Source organism: Elephantulus edwardii, unplaced genomic scaffold (assembly GCF_000299155.1).
Source record: "Elephantulus edwardii isolate Elephantulus edwardi_28Jun2011 unplaced genomic scaffold, EleEdw1.0 scaffold00001, whole genome shotgun sequence".
Taxonomy (NCBI): Eukaryota; Metazoa; Chordata; class Mammalia; order Macroscelidea; family Macroscelididae; genus Elephantulus; species Elephantulus edwardii.
This window is the reverse complement of record NW_006399751.1, coordinates 37,777,145-37,796,426: the sequence shown is the minus strand read 5'-3', so window position 1 is coordinate 37,796,426 and position 19,282 is coordinate 37,777,145. Positions and strand designations below refer to the sequence as shown.

Sequence of the window (19,282 nt, the reverse complement as noted above, 5' to 3'; positions counted from 1 at the left end):
AACCCAGCTATTCCACTGGTAGGAGTATACTCCAAGGAAATCAGAACTGAGACACAAATGTCACAAGAATGGCTCAGTATAGACTAAGTGAGTTACCTCATGGGGTACCATAATCAGTTATGATTATTTTCCTGAAATTCCCATGTTTTCTCCTCTGCAGTCCTTGTGCGTCTATATCATCTTACTGGTCGTCAAGTTGTTCTCATACTTTCTAGTCCATAATGCTTTGAATTTTAGATGTTTCTATCCTTGACAGATTTATTTGACTCAGCGTCCATAAAAATAACTTTTCTTGGTAAGTACTGAAGCATACTTTTAGAGGTAGATTTATTAGTGAGAGTCATAAAGGTTGTTGTGTTGTTTTTTTTTTAAAGTTCCTGAATATCCTCAACACATTAATGTGTGCTTAAACGAACTTACCAACATGGTTATGTTGAACTTGAGTTGCTCTGTCTTACCTCGGTTAATATCACTGATGCCCAAAGACGCATGCCTTCCACCCCTGAGTTGTACAGAAAACCCATCACACATTTTGAGGTGCAGATAGCTTGCTTTATTTTGTTCTTTACTATTTCAGGGAGGTCCAACAATTACAACTAACAATTGAATTTATTTCAGCATGAAAAGAACTACATCAGATTAACATTTGGGCGGTGTTAAGGACAGCTTTACTTTGTTGTTCTTTATTTTGCTGCTGTCCTTCGTTGCTTAGTTGCCCAAGTTTTCTGGGTGTAACTGAAATTTAGAGCTACCACACAAAGGCGATTGGCTGCACCCTGGGACCTCCAAGAGTTGACACTGCTCTGGCACAGGAGTACTTGAGTAGCTTGGTTTAATGAGGGGATGGCCAGGAGATGTAACTTTCCCAAGCTATCCAGGCACTCTCTCTGCCAGCAGCAGTGTGACATGGGCGAACAAAGTGTTGGCCGTTACACTTTGCTCTGGTACGAATGAAGTCATAATAATTTTGAGTGTGACATCATCAGAGAGAATGTAAGACGTTAAAGTGTTGCTTACAGGAGGGTAAATGCAAACATCACCAATGCCTTACATTTCTGATTCTACAGGTAGTGGTGCACATATCGGGTGATATGCACAACATCATCTTTTAAGTGGACAAGATATCTTCAACAGGGAACTTCTCGACCCATTGAGGCAGACTTAGACATCAACGTTATGTTGAGGCACAAAGATTGATTAAGTGTTGAGCAGGGTAGTCGTTCCACAAGAAACTTTCTCCTGCCAACGGCTAGTTTCAAAAGTTACACTGTAAAATGCCGTAAAAGAAATGGTACAAAACTTTATAACCGTTAATCCGGCTATATACAGTATGTACATGTCACTAGCAAATGTAGAATATTCTTAGGTCAATGATTACGAAAAGATGGAAATGCACATTTTTTAAACTTTGGCTCACTTAGGTTGATACAAAACTTTTTTTTTCTATTTACAGATCAGAAAGATTAGTCCATGTGAATGGTTTGTGAAAAAGTTAAGAATGAGAATAAGTTAAGAATGAGTAAGAGAGCCCAGGCCCTCTTACATGGATCGAATATTTATATTCACAGTGGCAGAGTCAGATCCAAATTCATTCCCTAAGGTTAGGGTATAAAGTCCACCATCTTGTTGCTTTACGTCCATGATGATCAGCGTCGTCAAGTCCTCGGTGTTTTCAATATGGAATCTTCCTTGTTGTTCTTGGTTCTGGATTGTTCTTCCACCACAGGACCATGTTATTTCTGGCATAGGTTCTCCCGTGAAAGCACAGGCTACCGTTAAAACTTTGCCTTCATCAATGCTGATATCAGGCGGAAGAGCTTCGATTTTGGGTGGGATTCCTTTATGAACAATAATAACAACAAAGGTTTTAGAATCCCTGGAAAAGGAATCATTTGACTTCTACTGAATTGTAAAGACTAAAGACTACACCACACTACTAGGCTTCTCTACCTCTACCAGTAATTGTGTTGCTCACCTCTTACGCCCGCTTTAAGCATTCTACTAGTTGAGCTTTCCAGTTGTGTCATACTAGATTGTCCCATAAAACTGCTGGAACTCATTTGTACAAAGGACTCTTGCATGGAGGACATGCTTTGGGCAGACATGCTTGCAAATTTCATTTCAGTCATGCTGCTAGCGCTGCTGCTGCTGAAACTGCTGAAAGAGGCCTCCTGCTTGGAGGCAGACATTTGGACTGACTTAGACGAGAAGCTTCCTTGCAAGCTCGAGTCATCACTTGTCCTCAATACTACCTCTCTGGAAGGTTCTTCAACCAGAGCTGTGGAGCATAGCAGATACACAGTGAACATCAATGACATCTGGTTAATCGGGGACATCTGACATCACGTGACTTACACAAATTAAGTCATTAAGTGACTTGTCGAAATAGAAAATGTTAACATATATACACAGAAACAGAACCCAGACAATCTGCTGTTGAAGCTTTAAGCAAATACATATATACATACATTTGTCAAGAGCTAGCTCAATGTCTCCAAGAAACGGATCCTTTTATTTTTTATCATATTACATGCAGTTGCTAGGAATCACCAGGAGAAAAAGAAGTCATCACATAGAAAACAATTTATATACTGTACGTTCTAAAAATAGATGTAATGACAGGGCAGCTGGTAGCATTATACTCTGAAATTTAACTTCTGCAAGGCTGTGGTTAGCTGTAAAGGAACTTGGACCATAAGGATGAATTCACACAGGCTGCCTGTGCTACTTTTTTTAACATATGCAAGTTCTCCAGACTTCTGAGAATCTTCAGTGCTCTGGCAAAAAGGGCAAAACCAAAGAAACCTTAGCTGAATAAGGCAGATGGCAAAGATATACTTACGAAGGACTGTCAAGGAAGCTGTGGCTGAGCACTGGCCTCGGAAATTTTTGGCCTTAATTGTGTACTTTCCACTGTCGCTTATGGATGCACTTCGGATTTCAAGGGAATATACATTTCTGGAGCGACTTACACTGATATTGGATGAAATGGAAATCTACAAAGAAAAGAGTGTTTCTTTAGGGTCTCAGGAGATGTAGTGTTTAACATTTTCCTCAACAATGCAGACATAATGATTTACTTACTGGCAGGTTATCTTTAAACCACTCAATCTCGGGGGACGGCTCACCACTGATTTCACAAGAGAAGAGAACGTTCTGTCCTTCGTTCACATTCTGAGACCTGGGTTGAGTGATGAAGGTTGGGGCATCCGAGAGCTCTTTGCTCATAGACATGTCAAACTGGCATTTGATGATGCCTTGGCTGGTTTTGCCGATGCAGGTCAGGATTCCCTCGTCTTTGTGGCTAGCTTGCTTGATGGTTAAGGTCTGATCGCTGCCCGAGACGCCATATCTGTACTCTTCTGAGTTGGCAAGCTCAATGCCATTCAGGACCCATTTCACATCAGTGGCACCAGCAATGTTGGCTTTTAAGGTCACTTTTTGACCATCGGTGATGCTCATCTGAGTAGAAAATGCCTTAATCTCAGCCTGAGTTTTTATTTCCTCTGATGCCTGTGATGTTTTGCTGATTTCCTCGTGGACAATGGATTTTTCTAGGGAGGCCACTTCTGATTTCTTGACTTTTTCAGAAATCAAGATCTTTGAAGCTTCCTCCTTGAGGGCTAACTTTTCTTGAGATTTCACCTCTGACAGTTTTATTTCTTCAGAAATGAGGGCTTTTTGGGCAACTTCCTCTTGGACAACTGCCTTCTTTTGAGATGTAGTAACTTCAGAGGTCTTTTGTGTAGACACTTTCTGTACCTCAGAGTCTTTTGCAGCTAAAAAAGAAATTTCTGTAAGAAAAACTTAATGGAAAGAGGCCCTACCTTTTACTTTTGTAGATTTTGCATGTGAATAACGTTTGGAGAAAGAAATGTGTGTGTTCTTATACAGTGTAGGTAATGCCTAATTCTTTCTCAGTCCTATTCTTGGAAAATGATCATACATGATTTAGGAGATCAGTAAAACGATTCTTAAACTATGTTCAGGTTCAGATTTGAGGATAAATCTTATAACTTATAAGAGGAGGAAACATTGAAAAGAACAGTCAAAAGATTTGGGAGATGTATGGAATGAGGCTGATAAAAATGGTGTTTTAGAAAATGGGTATGAAAGTAAATGAATTTAAATTGAGAAAATGTTTTAAGTCTTTCATTAACTTCATTCTGTTTCAAAAACCTGAAAGTGTGAAGGTTTGGGAGAGGATATAGTACTGTCTGGCCATATTTGCAGACACTCCTAGGAGCTGACTGGCTCTGTGGAGTTGTGTCTGACACTACATACAATTATTAATGCTCACACACTGCTGTCGTGTTGGAACCAACTCATAGCCGGCCCTTCATTGGGTTTCTGAGGTTGTGAATGCATGGGAGGAAGAAGCCCCTCTTACTCCTGCAGAGTTGTTGGTTGATTCAAACTTCCAGAGTTGTGTGGCCATTTGGTTAGCAGTGCAAATAGGCAATTAACAGATGCTTATTATGCTGTTAGAAGAGGTTCTACACAGTCTGTGTGCAGAAGGTATTATTTATCCTTGTTATGTACAGTTGAGTCAGAACCAACTCATAGCTGACCCTCCACTGAGTTTTCAGAGGCTGGAAATGACACTGGAGGAGACTGCTCATCTTTCTCCTGCAGAGCACCTGGTGGATTCAAACTGCCTGTCTTGGGGTTGGCAGTGCAGTTTCTTACCATTTGGCCACCAGAGCTCTCTAGAGGTATTCTAGAATGTGGAAAAATTTTACTTTAGTACTTTTATATGGTTACAAAAGTGAATTGTGTATTTAATGAGTGGAGGTGTTTAAAAGAGTTTTCTTAAGGCTGTTTTCCAAACACTGCTGGCAAGAACAAAAGCCAACCTACCTTTTATTGTTAATTTGCAGCTAGAAGACACAGATCCAGCTGAATTTGTTATTGTACAACTATAGAGACCACTGTCAGAAGTATCAGTCTTTTGTATCATTAAAGAGAATCCTCCTTTATCTTCAGAGAGTTTATATTTACCTCCTTGTGCAATAGCCTGCAGAACAGAAGTGAGGTGTTTTAAAAAAAGAATTCAAATTTTATTTTGAAGATGATGAGGGAATTTTTTTTCTATGATAAAATTTGAGACTTGCTTACCTTTCCGTCTTTTGTCCAGATGATGGTTGGCATTGGCTCTCCAGTGACTTTCACTGTGAATTTGGCAGTACTTTCGGAAGAAACAATGATATCTTGCAGCCCAGTAACAATTACTGGTTTCGAGGCAATTGGTTCTGGAGATTTTGGTTCTGTTTTCTTTGTTTCTGTTGGTGCGGGTGTTTTTGGAGCAGATTGCTTGGTATCCGATATACTTGATAACACCTTCTCATGGATGCTCTTAAAGGCTTGGCCTGTAAACTGGAAGCTAGTTTTGGAAGTTCCACCTTCACCAGAAACCTCACAAACATACTCTCCACAGTCAGATTCTGTGAGGTTTAGGATTTTGAGTTCATAGGTACCATCTGCTGAATAGTGAAACTGGAAATGTCCATTTTCCTTCAGCTTCTTGCCGTCTTTATACCAGGCGACTTCTTTTGCACATAAAACGCTACTTTCCACCGCACAGGTCAGCTTTGCAATGTCTTTAGAAGCTTCTGCTTTCAAAGACTGCGTTATCTTTGGTGGGGCAGAGACTGGGAGCTGCTGGACTTTCTCCGCTGGTGTAGGTTTTGTCTCTGTGGGTGATGTGGCTTTTGGTGGAGGAGACACTGGCTCTGGGGATTTCACTCTTTTGGGAGACTTTGCTGTCTCTGGGGATTTCACACGAGGCTCTGGGGACTTGACCCTCGGTGGTGATGTCATGGCTTTTTCAGGGACCTTGGCCTTGTGAACAGTCAGAGTGAACTGTGCTTCTTGCTTTCCTTCACTGTTTTCTACCACTACACTGTAGTTGCCTTCATCTGAGACCTGGACGGAAGTGATCTCAAAGGTGGACTTGTACTTGGCCGTGGTCACCTGGTGGCGGGCAGAGGTGGTTAACACTTGTCCTCCACGCAGCCACGTCACTGTGGGCACGGGCTCGCCGTCGGTGTCACAGGAAAACCTGGCTGGCTCCCCTTCATGTACAGTTACAGACCGTGGCTTCGTGAGGATCCTCGCCTCCAGAGTCGTCTTAATCTTCCTCTGTGTGGCCTTCTCTTCCAGGGACCTCTCATGTGATGCAGTGCTTTCCAACTGCGCAGAAGCGTAGTGCTCATAGGAGGAGAGGCTTTCCCGCGTCTCTGTCACCTGAGACTTCACTTCTCGCACAGAAGCTGATGCTTCCATCTCGGACGTCTTCTTAAAAGATGACACTGCATACGCCTCTGTTTTTGTCAACTCGGGGAAAACTGATCTGGGGACATCTTCGTCCCTACGGCGAGAGGCATAGGTGGTGTAGTCGCCTCCGGTCACGTCCAAAGTCGCATAGTCAGAGGCCTCGCCCTTGTAGTTGGTGCACACAGCCCGGTAGGTCCCGCTGTCTTCCACGTGACAGTCCAGGATTTCCAGGGTGAGGACCCCGCTGGTGTTGGTGTAGTGGATCTTGCTGCTCTCCTGGAGCTCCACCCCGTTGTGGTACCATTTGATGTCAGCGGTGGGCTTGGACTGCACGTTTAGGATGAAGCGTGTGTTCTGGCCACAAGGGACCCTGTGAGAGCGCATGCGCAGGGTGATCCGGGGCGCGTGGTCCAGGGTAAAAGGCTGCTGACTCAGAACCTCATACTTCCTTTCCGACGTTTTCTGAGTCTTCAGAGCAGCCTTCATGGACTCGTACCTGGAGAAGATGTCAAAGCGTGCGGACCTCTCAAACCTGGACAGCGATCGCTCGGTGGACACGGGGCTGGGGGAGCGAGGCCGCGTTCTCTCCGGAGTCGGGGACCTTCTCTCCGTGTCTTCCTCATCCTCCTCCTCGGCGGGTGGTGGCCGGGAGCGGATCAGCTCGGACACTGGCCTCATTAGCTCGATGTAGGTCGGGGACAGGGAGCGCCGGCGCCGGAGCAGCCTGGACACGGAGGAGGAGGCCTCCCTGTGCGTGCGCCTTGAGAGCTCGTACTCCTCCTCTATTTCTGTGATCTCTGTCACTTGCCGCTGCCGCCTTGATGTCTTCCGGGCCTTCTCCTCTTTGGCCATGTGCTGCAGCTCGCTGGTGTACGCCGAGAGCCGCTGGCTGGTGCTCACGGGCCGCAGCAGCTCCTGGTCCTCCTTCTCGGCCTGGAGCCGCTGGCGCTGCCTGGGCTGCCGGTGCGAGGCCCGGGCGTGGCGCTCCCGCAGCTCCGCGTAGCTCGTGCTTGTCTCAGCCTTGGTCGGGATGTGGTAGGTGGAGTATCTCACGTCTTTCCGTGTCTCCTCCACCTTCACGTGAGCTTGCGGAGACGAGTAACGGAGACTGGAGAGCTCAAAGCGGGGAGGGCTGCGGCTGGGCGGCGAGGCCGAGAAGCCCAGCTCCAGCTCCTCTTCCAGGCGCAGCCGCTCCTCCTCCGTCCTCTTCATGGAGAGGTAGTCGTCGATGGGCAGGAGGAGCTCCTCGTCCGACATGTCGCCCAGAGATCGTCGCCTGGGCCTGTAATAGAAGTCGTAGTCATAGTCAGGAGAGGGGCTCCGCCGGCGGGCTGGCCTCACCATCTCCAGGTCATCCTGCGTCAGCTTGGGGATCCGCCACCTGGGCCTGTACTGATCCGTGATGCGGGGGAGAGGCATCACGTAGAACTGTTCCCATCTCGAGAGGCGGATGCGTTTGGGTCTTTTTTGTACGACCCTGTCAATCTTCCCGGGCATTTCAAACTGATCGCGGATCTTCTTATACCACTTCATGTCAGACATGGGCACGAACTGCTTGATGTGCTGGTCTTCTTCTATGGTGGTCTGCTTGTACTTGCGGGGCTCTGGCACTTCATAAGGCATACGGAGTTTTCTTTCCTCCTTCTTCTCCTCCTGCTCAAGTTTAAATTCCCCTTTCACAGTCTTTGTGCTCACAGCCGGCTTGTACAGGATGGCAGCTTCTCTCAGGGCCTCCTGGGCCACCTGTGTCAGTGGCACGCTCTCAGTTCCAGAAAGAATTTCTGCCATTCTGATGGTCTTGTCAATTTGTTTTTGGACATGTCGCTCACGCTCCTCTTTACTCTTGAATTCCTGTTTGACGTACCTCAAGCGTTCCACCTGGAGGTGAGCCTGGCAGCTGGTGGACCCGGCTGTGTTTGTGGCCGTGACTCTGTAATAACCCGTGTCTTCAGGCAGCGTGTCCCTGATGTGCAGAGCATAATAGTCTAAGCCTTCGTGGACAATCTCAATGTGAGGCCCCAGCGACAATGGCTGACCATCTTTCTCCCATTTTAATGTGGGTGCGGGGATGCCAGACACCCTGATCTCAAAGCAGACACTCTGGCCTTCTTGGCATTCCGCGTTGGCCAGGAGCCGTTTGAACATGGGCCTTAAGGTTGTTTCTGTTGGCGGTGGATGTGGGGTGACAGTGAGCTTTGCTTTACAGCTGTCTTCACCGTATTTGTTCTTTGCCACAATAGTGTACTCAGCGTCATCATCTGTAGTTACACTGTTGATGGTTAACTGGTAAAGACCCTTGTCAGACTCAAATAGGTACTTCTTGTCATCATCACCTGGTTTGATTTTCTGGCCTGATTTATACCATGTCACCCGAGGCTCTGGGTGGACAGTTATGGTTACTCCAAACCTAACGTTCTCACCAACATAGGCTGTCTTGTTGTAGAGAGGCAGGGTAAACTCTGGTGGCCTCTCCAGGAGTCGCATTGTATCTGTTCTGCGCTTGATTTTCTTTGTGGTTTTACGGTAGTAGTAGTCATGCACTTCTCTCACACCTTTAACAAATAACTCCGCGTAAGAACTGTCTTCACCATAGTCATTGGCTACTTTGCATCGGTAGGTTCCATCATCGAATTTGGTAATGTCTTTGACATACATGGTGGCCAGCCCATCATCATAGGTGATTTCATACTTCTCACTGTTCTCCAGTTGCCTGACGCCAAAGTACCAGGTCACCTGGGTAGACTGATCATAATTTTCAATTTTGCATACATATTTGACATATCCTCCTTCTTCTCCAACTGCATGCATTATCTGCCCAGAAACTGGCCCAATTTCAATGGAGGCAACTTTAACTTTAGCAACATTCACTCCTTTCTGAGATCGAATTGCACCGCCACAGGATATACGGGCTGCAGACACAACCATGTTCAGATCTTTTTTGATCAAGGTGTGGTAGTAGCGCCGGTGTTTCAATGTTCTGATAACTTTAGTACTGACTCTTTCTAGCTTCTGCTTCATCCATGGATGCTGGAGAGCCTCAGATGCTGTCATGCGTGATTTTCTCTCTTTCACTAAGAGTCGGTCCACAAAATCCATAGCTTCAAGGCTAATCTCTCTGAATGCTTCTTCATCAAAAGCATATTCGGCATTCATGATATTCTCAATTGTCTGCTGGTTGGTTTCAGCCAGGAATGGGTTGATACCACTCAACAACACATAGACCAGCGTCCCAAGTGACCACATGTCTGTGGCTGTGCTAACAACATCATGCTGGTGGACTTCAGGTGCATAATATTCAGGGGCAGTGAACTGAAGCCTAAAGTTGTCTCCAGGCTTCAGCTGACGGGCTTGACCAAATTCTATGATCTTAATGGTGGAACTTTTTCTTGTTTGGTAAATGATATTTTCTGGTCTAATGTCGAAGTTGCCAATGCTGTGACTGTGCAAAAACTCAAGTGCTTCACAAACTTGGCGCACATAGCTAACAATTTCTCTTTCATTGAGTTCAAAAGCGCTTGTGTTAATGCGCTCAAATATGTCAAGTCCTGATATGAACTCAAAGATCATGACTAATTCCTCCATGCTTTCAAATGATTCATGGAGATATAAGATGTTTCTGTGTCTGGCAATGTTTAGAATGGAAATTTCCTTCTTTACGGAAACCTGATCAGTCCCTTTGACTTTAACGAATTTGGCCATGTAGGTCTTCTTTGAGGATGTTTCAACACAACGGTGAACAATTCCAAACTGTCCACGTCCCAGATCTTCAGCAATCATATATTTCTCATAGAGTTCCTTGGTTGACGAGTGAGATGCTTTAGTCATAGTAACCTCCCTGGTTTCATCGACCTCCTCGTCGTAGTTCATGGCTCTGCTCTTATCTTCTTTGGTTATAGTTGGCTCAGAAGGCTCGGAAGGCTTGCTTAGGCCAAATTTGTTCTCAGCTATGACATGGAACTGATAGCTTGTTTTCCCAAATAAGTTTATCACTGTGTACCGTGTTTCTCGAGCCTGTCCCACACGGAGCCATCTCTCTGCAGTCGTGGCACATTTTTCAATGATATAGTTGGTGATTTTGCTGCCACCATCGGAAGCCGGCTCAGTCCACGTTAAATTGACAGAATCTCTTGAGACGTCACTAACTTTGACACCTCTGGGTGGGTCAGGAACATCAGCCACATCCAGTTCAACTGTCTTCTGATCAATTCCAAATCTGTTTTTAGCACAGACCACGTAGAAACCGGCATCCTTTCGCTCCACTCCATTGGGAAAAACAAGTGACGTGAAGGATCGTGTGACAATCACTTGGTAGTGGCCATTGTTATCAATGAGATCTTGTCCTTTCTGCCAGGTGATTACAGGATCTGGTTTGCCGCTGAAAGGGATCTTGATGCTGATCACTTCACCTCGGAGGGCGTGAACTGCTCCCATGCCTTCCAGAGTTTTAGGCAAATGGATCTTAGCTGGAACTATATCAGAATAGAAAAAGAGAGAATATTTGTTACGTAACATCAAGCGATTATTTAAATTAAGTGGAAGCCCTCCTCCCCCAATTACTATTCATGTGTACTGATGGCTTCTTACCTTCCACTTCCAAAGAGGCAGTGCCAGACACGGATCCCCCTTGGTTGGTGGCTCTGACTTGGTAAACTGTGGCATCATCATCGGTGACACTTGCAATGATGAGCTGGTGGTAGCCACCCTTAAATTCTTGAACCCTGTACTTTAATCCATCAGCAATGATTTCTTTGCCTTGTCTGTACCATTTCACCACAGGTTTTGGATGACCAGTCACTTTGCAGACCAGAGTAGCGTTGCTCTGGTACCTGACATTTAGGTTTCTCAGTTCCTCTTTAAAGTGTGGCGCCTGAATTGGGACATCAGATTTAGGAGTGACCGGTTCTGAGATTTCACTCCATTCGCTCTCCCCTCCGAGGTTTTCACATTTCACACGGAACTCATATTCCAGACCTTCAATAAGGTTTTGCACTGAAAAGACGGTTTCTCGAATTTCATCTGTTGTCACAGCAATCCATTTATTCTGCTTCTTCTCACGCTTCTCAAGGTAATAATTTCTAATCTTTGCACCCCCATCACTGGGAGGTGGCTTCCAAGCCACAACACAGGAGTCTTTTGTGAGAGCTGTAATAGTGGGTTTGCCAGGAGCACTTGGCTTTTCTGTTTGAAAAAAGGGAAAAAAAAGGTTTGAGTCAGGAGGTGAAAAAGCTTTATTAAAAAGCTTAGTTTTAAAACTAAAATGTGAGGAGCTCAAAATTCTACTAAATGTAGTTACTCCCAAAGAACTAAACAGGCTATTTAATGCCAAAAAACTTATCCTCCAAAAGGTCCTTTCTTAAAAGAAGAGGATAAATTATTTCCCATTTTTAGATAAGCAAAACTTTGCTTAAAAGTGAGAGGAAAGGCATGAAGACTTTATCTGAATTGCTTGGCTCCATAGTCAACAGTCTTGGCACCAGCAACCAGGAATTAAAAGGTGCATTGCCATGGGAAAGTCTGCTGTTAGGGACCTCTCCAAAGTGCTGAAGAGCAGTGGTGTCTCTCTGGAGACTAAGGTGCGTCTGATACAGGCCATGGTCTTCACAGTCACCTGTTATGCATCAGAAAGTTGGACAATGACCAAGGAAGATAGAAGGAGAACTGATGCCTTTGAGCTGTGGTGCTGGAGAAGAGTACTGAGAATACCATGGACTGCTAGGAAAACAAATAGATTTGTCCTGGAGAGGGTTAAACCGGGTGGCTCCTTGGAGGCAAGGATTCTTACTTCGGACATGTAGTGAGGAGAGACCGGTCCTTGGAGAGGGACATCATGCTTGGGAGGGTGGAGGGACGGCGCAGGAGAGGAAGGCCCTCTATGAGGTGGATTGATTCAGTGACTGGGATAATTGGGATGGGAGTGTCAGAGACAGTGCGATTGGCACAGGACAGAGCGGAGTTTAGGGCTGTTGTACATAGGGTCGCTATGAGTCGCAGGCGACTCGACGGCACATAACAACAACAACAACAACAAGATTCTAAAATTTGCTTCTGTTAAAAGGTTTTCTATGGAAGTGGATTTTACCATATGGAGATAATAGCAATCAGGTTGCACTCACCAAATGGACTCTTGATGATCACAACTGATGAGACTTCCAGAGGCTCACTGATGCCGAAGGTGTTTTGAGCTGAAACTCTGAAATAATAGCCCGCATTTTCGGTGAGGTTCACGATTCTACAGGTTGTCACTGAGATGGCTGAAGACACCAATTGCCATTCAGCACCTTCTTTGGCCTCACATTTCTCTACCACATAATTTGTGATCCAGGAGCCTCCATCATCTGCTGGGGGTTTCCAGCTGATCACAACAGAGTTCTTCAACAGAGCTTCTATCACAATTGGTCCTGTCGGTTTGTCTGGCTTATCTGTTAAAAAAGAGACAATTGTGGTGATTTTCAATGAATGCTTCTCAAGATTTTGTTTTTTTCTTTAACAATATAAAGCCCTGAAAAGGAAAAGAAGGTACCTTGTATTTCCACATCAAGGATGGCATCAACTGTTCCCAAGACATTGCTGAGCTGAACTTTGTATTTCCCAGCATGAGTCTTATGTTGGACATTCTTCATAACAAGATGAGTATAGTGCTCAGTGTTTTCAATAGTAATATTTTCAGAGTTTTGTAAAAGCTTCTGGCCATGGAACCAAGTGATAGAAGGTATTGGACGACCGATGTACATAACGTGAAGTCGAAGAGTAGAACCCACGGCACCATAATATTTTTCTTTTAGTGGGTAGCCAGGATGGAACTGTGGTGTTGCTTGCAAGAGAAGCTTGCTGCTGGTTTCCACTTCTCCCACCTCATTGGTAGCTATGCAGGTATAGACACCTTCATCTTCTTGTTCCTCTGTCATAACTGTCAGAGTGTGTGTGCGCCCATCTGAAGACATCTTGTATTTCCGGCTTTGGATGAGTTCTTTGCCAAATCGGTACCATTTAATATCAGGAAGAGGCCTTCCCACAATCTGGCATGAGAGTTGGGCAGCTTCACCTAGTTTGGTGGTAACATCCTTCATTTCTTTGCGTACTCCTGGGGCCTCTCCAGCTGTAAGTTATGAAATATTAAATGTATTATTTGTAAATGCTGTATCTAGAATCCCTGTTCTTTGTACATACTTGGAACAAATTTATCCTGTGACTAACACTTTAGTAAATATTATGATTTATGTCTAAGTCTAATTTTTTTAACTGAGATTTTAATGAAAGTAGAGAACTTTATAGAGAACTTGGATTTCTATTTTTATAAGTCTAATTCTTATGCACACCCATGTTTATTGCAGCTTTGTTCACAATAGCAAGGAGTTGGAAACAACCTAAGTGCCCATCAACAAACGGAGAAGCTGTGGTATATTCGCACAATGGAATACTATGCTGCATTAAAAAACAAGGAACTCATGCAATATTATTCAAAATGGTTGACTCTGGAGAACATTATGCTGAGTGAAATATCCCAGTCACAAAAGGACAAATATTACACGATGCCACTGTTGTAGAATGGGACTGTCCTTGGGGTTGGGGAGAGACTGAGTAAGATGGGTTCAATAATGTATACTGCACTGAAACAGAGGAGGGAGAAAACTGTTTAAAAGAGATATATAACTAGGTATTTCTGTCATCACAGGAGACTAGAGCGAGGGCTACATGGTGGAGGGGACCTGGGGGAGGGTTTGTAAAACAATGAAAGAATCTTTTCTTTTACTTTTCCATAATTTTTGGACTCATGTACTTATAACTTGTTAGTCAAATTTGTGTCTTCTAGGTTGCAACACCCCCATGATACATCTTCAAGGATATGAACATGTATGGCCAAGCACAATCAATAAGAGTGCATCTAAATCCCAAAATCAATCTCCATAATAGTCTATGTGTTTCCTACTGCCAAAGGGGCCCTTTAGAGTAGTGAGAGAAGATCTTCACCCTGAAACCCACAGCGTCCCTTTTCAGCAGGACGTAGCTAAGAGAATACACCATCCCCTTTTCCTTATGAATCAGGGTGAAGTCTCTCTCAGGGAGGAGTGATAGGGAATGGCAAAGGACACACTGACAAAGAAGATTAATCAGAACTGGCTTTGACAAGCACTGTGGCATTTGGACAAGAACAAACTGGGAGGAGGGTAGAGAGAATAGTGCAACAATGAATGAATGGAAACCCAAAATCTCTGTAAATGTTTATGAAAATTAATAAAATATAGAAAAAAAAATAAGTCTAATTCTTATAATCTCCCTCAGTGATTTTCCTAGTTATATGAAAAACAGAAATTCATTGATCATATCTCTTTGTATCATTTTGTAGAGGAACTTTTTTTTTTGTAGAGGAATTTATGATTGGGAGAGTTATTAGCAATACATAAGATTTGGGGGAAATGGATGTTGTCTCTGAATTCCATAAACTTGCATTATTCTTGCCCATACTTAAGCTCAGTGATATGGACTGTATTTGTTGACCTTTCAAATGATTTTAGGAAGGATTCAGAAACCAGTGCATTAGAGGGAGACATTTTTTCCAGGAATATGCTGACTTCCTTGTAGCTAACATCTCTTGCTGAGGTAATGTTTCCTTTAGAACTTATCAACTATGGCCTGCATGTGTATATGTCAGAGTTTGATGTCTCTGCAAATACACGCTCTCCAACAAAACTTTCTGAAGATTTATTTAGTAAAGAGGATGAGTTAACCTCAATATGTAGCCTACTGTGTAATTCATCTGTAAAGAATGAAAAGCTACTTACATGTTAGCTTGGTCTTTACAGACATAGCAGTTCTTCGAGGTCGGCTAAGTCCAGTTTCATTCTCAGCGAAAACCCTGAATTCATACTCAGTAGCTTCCAGCAGACCTCCTATGGTGAACTGCTTGTCCTTGATACGGTCCTTATTGCTCTTCTTCCAGGCACTGTCTCCGGACTGTCTATATTCAACCCAATATCCGAGGATTTCTTTGCCCCCATCACATTCAGGTTTTTCCCATTGGAGAGTGATGCTGTCTTTGGATATTGAAAGAATCTCAAGTTCTCCAGGTTGGCTTGGTTTATCTGAAATATTTTAAAGCAAGGAATACATTTTATTGCTAAAGAAGGGAAAAAGGGCAAAGGGGGGGGGAGGGAAGATTTATTTGATTTCGAACCCCTTCAGAAACTTTTTACTTACCAAATGGATCTTTGCAAACAACGGGTTCTGAAGCAGGGCTGGTCTCACTCAGACCAACATCATTCTGTGCGATGATGCGGAACTGGTATTCGGCGTCAGGCACGAGGCCGGTGACAGTGTACATCGTGGTGGTTATCTGAGTCTTGTTGTGTCTGACCCATTTGTCAGTTGATGTTTCCTTGCGTTCAATGTAGTAGCCAGTGACACGAGAGCCACCATCATCTTTGGGCCGGGACCAGGACAGGCTAATGGAGCTCTTGGTCACATCAAGTATTTCTGGAGGATTGCTTGGAGGCTCTGGAGGGTCTGAAAATAGTGGGTGTAAAGCACACATGCATTAGAGGTCAGACTCTTAATCTGTCAGTATTCATCCCAGAAGGAAAGAGGAACTTAAAGAATATTAGAATTTTTTGATTGAAGTAGTACTTACTCAGTGGTGTTTTGGGTATGACTGGTTCCTCAGATTTCAGGGGTTTGCTTATGCCAAACTGGTTTTCTGCTGAAACACGGAAGTGGTATTCCACATTTTCTTTGAGGCCTTTTACCACCAGAGATGTACCACGGACTCTGGAATCAATGGTATACCAGGCAGCTTTAGGTACTTCTCGCCTCTCAAGGATGTATCCTGTAATGTCAGCACCACCATCATCAGAAGGAGCTCTCCAGCTGACTCTCACAGAACGAGCTTGTATGTCATCATATTCAAGTGGGCCTTCTGGAGTGTTGGGACTTCCAATCACTCTGACCTTGATGTAAACAGCCTTCTTGCCACATTTGTTTTCCAGAACCAGGTCGTAAGTACCAGAATCATCCCTGTCAGCTTCTTTGATCACCAGCTCAGTGTGTGTTTCGGAGGTGGCAATCATGGCACGTTTACTAATATCTTGGCCTTCCTTGGTCCATTTACATACTGGGAATGGTTTTCCTTTGATTGGTATGGTGAGTCTGATGACTCCACCTTGTCTTACAGAGATACCCTCCTGGTATCTTTCATCGAGTTCATAATCAGGATATTCTGGGGAGAAATGGGGAGAAATATAGGGTTATAGTTTAGAATTGTTTTAGGGGAAAGAAAATGTCTTAGGGCAATTGTTGAAAAAAGGAAAATGATCAGTATGGCTTACCAAGCATTTCGGTGACTTTGACTGTTCCTGGTACCTCTGCGGGTTCCCCAGGTCCACCAGCATTACAAGCTAGGACACGGAATCTGTATTCAGCGCCCTGAGGTAGATGTGTTAGGGTGTACTCCCGAATCTTGGTGGGGGTGGTGTTGCATTTGGTCCATTCATGTTGATCTACTTTTTGCATTTCAATCAAGTAGCCTGTGACTTTAGATCCTCCTTCATCTTCTGGCACACTCCAGGCCAGGGAAACGGATGTCCTTGTTGTATCCGTAACTCTTGGGTTTTGTGGCTTTCCTGGAGGAGCTGAGTAAGACAACAACGACATCCTCACAAAGGTTGCTAGAGCTGAAAATCAACTGTGACATCTAATGAATTCATTAAATTGTTGAAACATGTACTGTTGCATTAGAATATGTATTCTGAAGAAATTTCATCTATCAATTAAAAATACTGAAGACTCTTGCTTCCTTCTTCCTCTTAATATATTTTGTGATCAGAACTCTTTCTTCCTTTTTATGAGCAATTTTAAAAAACCAACTGCTTTCAGAAATATTAACCTGTTATATTTTTACTGATCTAGGCATATGCCTTTGAGCTGTGGTGCTGGAGAAGAGTGTTGAATATGCATGGACTGCTAGGATAACAAACAAGTTCATCCTAGAGAGGGTGAGACAAGGCTGCTTCTTGGAGGCAAGGATTCTGAAGCTTCGTCTGACATACTTTGGGCATGCTGCAAGGAGGAACCAGTCCTTGAAGAGGGAAGTCATGCTTGGAAGGGCGGAGGGACGGGGAAAGAGAGGGAGACCATTGATGAGATGGATTGATAGTGACTGGGGTAATGAGGGTAGGTGTGTCAAAAACAGTACAGTTGGCACAGGATAGAGCAGGTTTTATGGCTGTTGTACATGGGGTCACTGTGAGTCACAAGCGACTCAAACAACAACAGGCATATATTATGATTCCTATTTTAAAGAGGAGGAAACACATTTAAGAGAAGAATATGCATTTTCATACAGCAGTGTTCACTAGGGTCTGAGGTAATGGGACAGTACCAACTCCAAAACGATATAAAGAAGCTTTTGGGGTGACAGAAGTATCCTGTATCTGGATTGTGATGTGGTTTTGCAACAGTTTACAGCTTTAAAAACTCCTAGAAAAAAAAATAAAACAAACAAACAAACAAACAAACAAAAAAACTAACTCCTAGAATTGTATACTTAAAAAGACTTTACTATATAAAAATTAAACTTCAATAAACCTTGCTTAAAATGTATTTACCAATTGGATCCATGGCAACAGTGGGTTTGGAAGGACGACTGGGTTTACCAGTCCCTCTTGCATTAATGGCTGTGACACGGTGTTCATATTCTAAGCCTTCAATAAGGCCGGTAGAGCGGTACCGCGTCATTGTCACTGGAACTTTGTTTACGCGGACCCATCTGTCTGCTCTCACTTCTTTGCGCTCCACAATGTATCCAGTCACCTGGGAGCCACCATCGTCTTCAGGTGGATACCAAGTAAGGGTCATGCCATCACGAGAGATGTCAAATATCTGTAATGTTTCAGGAGGTCCAGGAATACCTGCAGCAAGACAGAGTTAAGCAAAAATACAGCAATGAGAAAAAAAATTAGAGTTGGTTTCTTAAATAGTATTTAAGATCTTAGTGGCTATTTTCATTTTTCTTTACTTTCATTCTATAAACATTTACTTAGCATACATTGTGTATTCCCCCTCCTCCACACTATATCTTGTTTTCCTCTTTCTTTCATAGGAGTGATTACATTTTTTTTTAAAAAGTCTATTTATTAATGTTGAACACTTCCAGAAGAGATATTTAGAAACATCAGGGAGATTTTGCTTGTGACCTGTTTTTATGTATATCAGACTGTGTTACAAATTCCTTTGCTGACACAAATCGATTCAGAGCTGGGGAGAACGGTGGAGGTGCCCAAGTACTTACTGATGCTGCTGCGGCATTCTATGACCTCAGACTGCAGGTATGAGCCGATTCCGAAGCGATTTGTTGCAGCCACTCGGAACACGTACTCATTTCCTTCCGTGAGTCTGGTAAACTTAAATGTTGACCTAGTCACAGATTCAGAAACTGGCAGCCATCCTGGACGATGTGCATCACGTTGTTCTACGACGTAGCCACTCAATGGAGCACCACCATCCAATTCAGGAGGTTCCCAGGAAATGGTAACTGAGGTAGCATCAATTTCATCAATCTTGATAGGCCCAGTTGGTGGACCAGGCTTGTCTGAAAGAAAAAGAAGCCCAGGATATTACTTTTCCCTTGCAGTAAAAATAAGCAACTTGTTTATAATAGTTGTCATACTTCCTTACCAAGAATGATAACTTTAATTGTATCTGAAGTAGTTCCAGTTACATTCTTTAATTCAAGGGTATATGTTCCAGTATCTTTTATAGTGGTTTCACGGATAGTTAATTTAGCTACTTTAGTTTGAGTTTCAACAGTAACACGTTCTGATTCTCTCAGTTTGGAACCCTCAAAGAACCAGGAAGCAGTAGGAGGTGGACGGCCAGCAATTGGTATCACTAGTTCTACTGGTCTGCCAGCTGGGACATGGATGGTCTTTTGAGGCATTGTAGAAAGATCAATTGTTGGCAACACTATGAAAAAGAAATTGGAGATGTTTTTTAGTTAACAATTCTATCCAATGGT

The 19,282-nt window shown here is 43.7% G+C and overlaps 1 protein-coding gene across 1 annotated transcript in view; it reads right to left on the bottom strand.

Annotated features, from left to right (window-relative positions):
• Positions 1–530: 530 nt before the first annotated feature.
• Positions 531–19,282, bottom strand: part of LOC102853765 (titin-like) — a 294,430-nt gene continuing 275,678 nt past the window's right edge. The window contains exons 332-347 of the mRNA XM_006878955.1: positions 18,943–19,230; positions 18,557–18,856; positions 17,874–18,176; positions 16,596–16,898; positions 15,902–16,486; positions 15,472–15,777; positions 15,057–15,356; positions 12,797–13,372; positions 12,390–12,695; positions 10,861–11,454; positions 5,119–10,745; positions 4,861–5,017; positions 3,085–3,779; positions 2,843–2,996; positions 1,976–2,278; positions 531–1,838 (exon numbers count right to left, since the gene is read on the bottom strand). Coding sequence (XP_006879017.1) covers positions 1,540–1,838; positions 1,976–2,278; positions 2,843–2,996; positions 3,085–3,779; positions 4,861–5,017; positions 5,119–10,745; positions 10,861–11,454; positions 12,390–12,695; positions 12,797–13,372; positions 15,057–15,356; positions 15,472–15,777; positions 15,902–16,486; positions 16,596–16,898; positions 17,874–18,176; positions 18,557–18,856; positions 18,943–19,230 — 11,096 coding nt within the window. The 3' untranslated portion in view covers positions 531–1,539. The remainder of the gene's footprint in view (positions 1,839–1,975; positions 2,279–2,842; positions 2,997–3,084; positions 3,780–4,860; positions 5,018–5,118; positions 10,746–10,860; positions 11,455–12,389; positions 12,696–12,796; positions 13,373–15,056; positions 15,357–15,471; positions 15,778–15,901; positions 16,487–16,595; positions 16,899–17,873; positions 18,177–18,556; positions 18,857–18,942; positions 19,231–19,282) is intronic.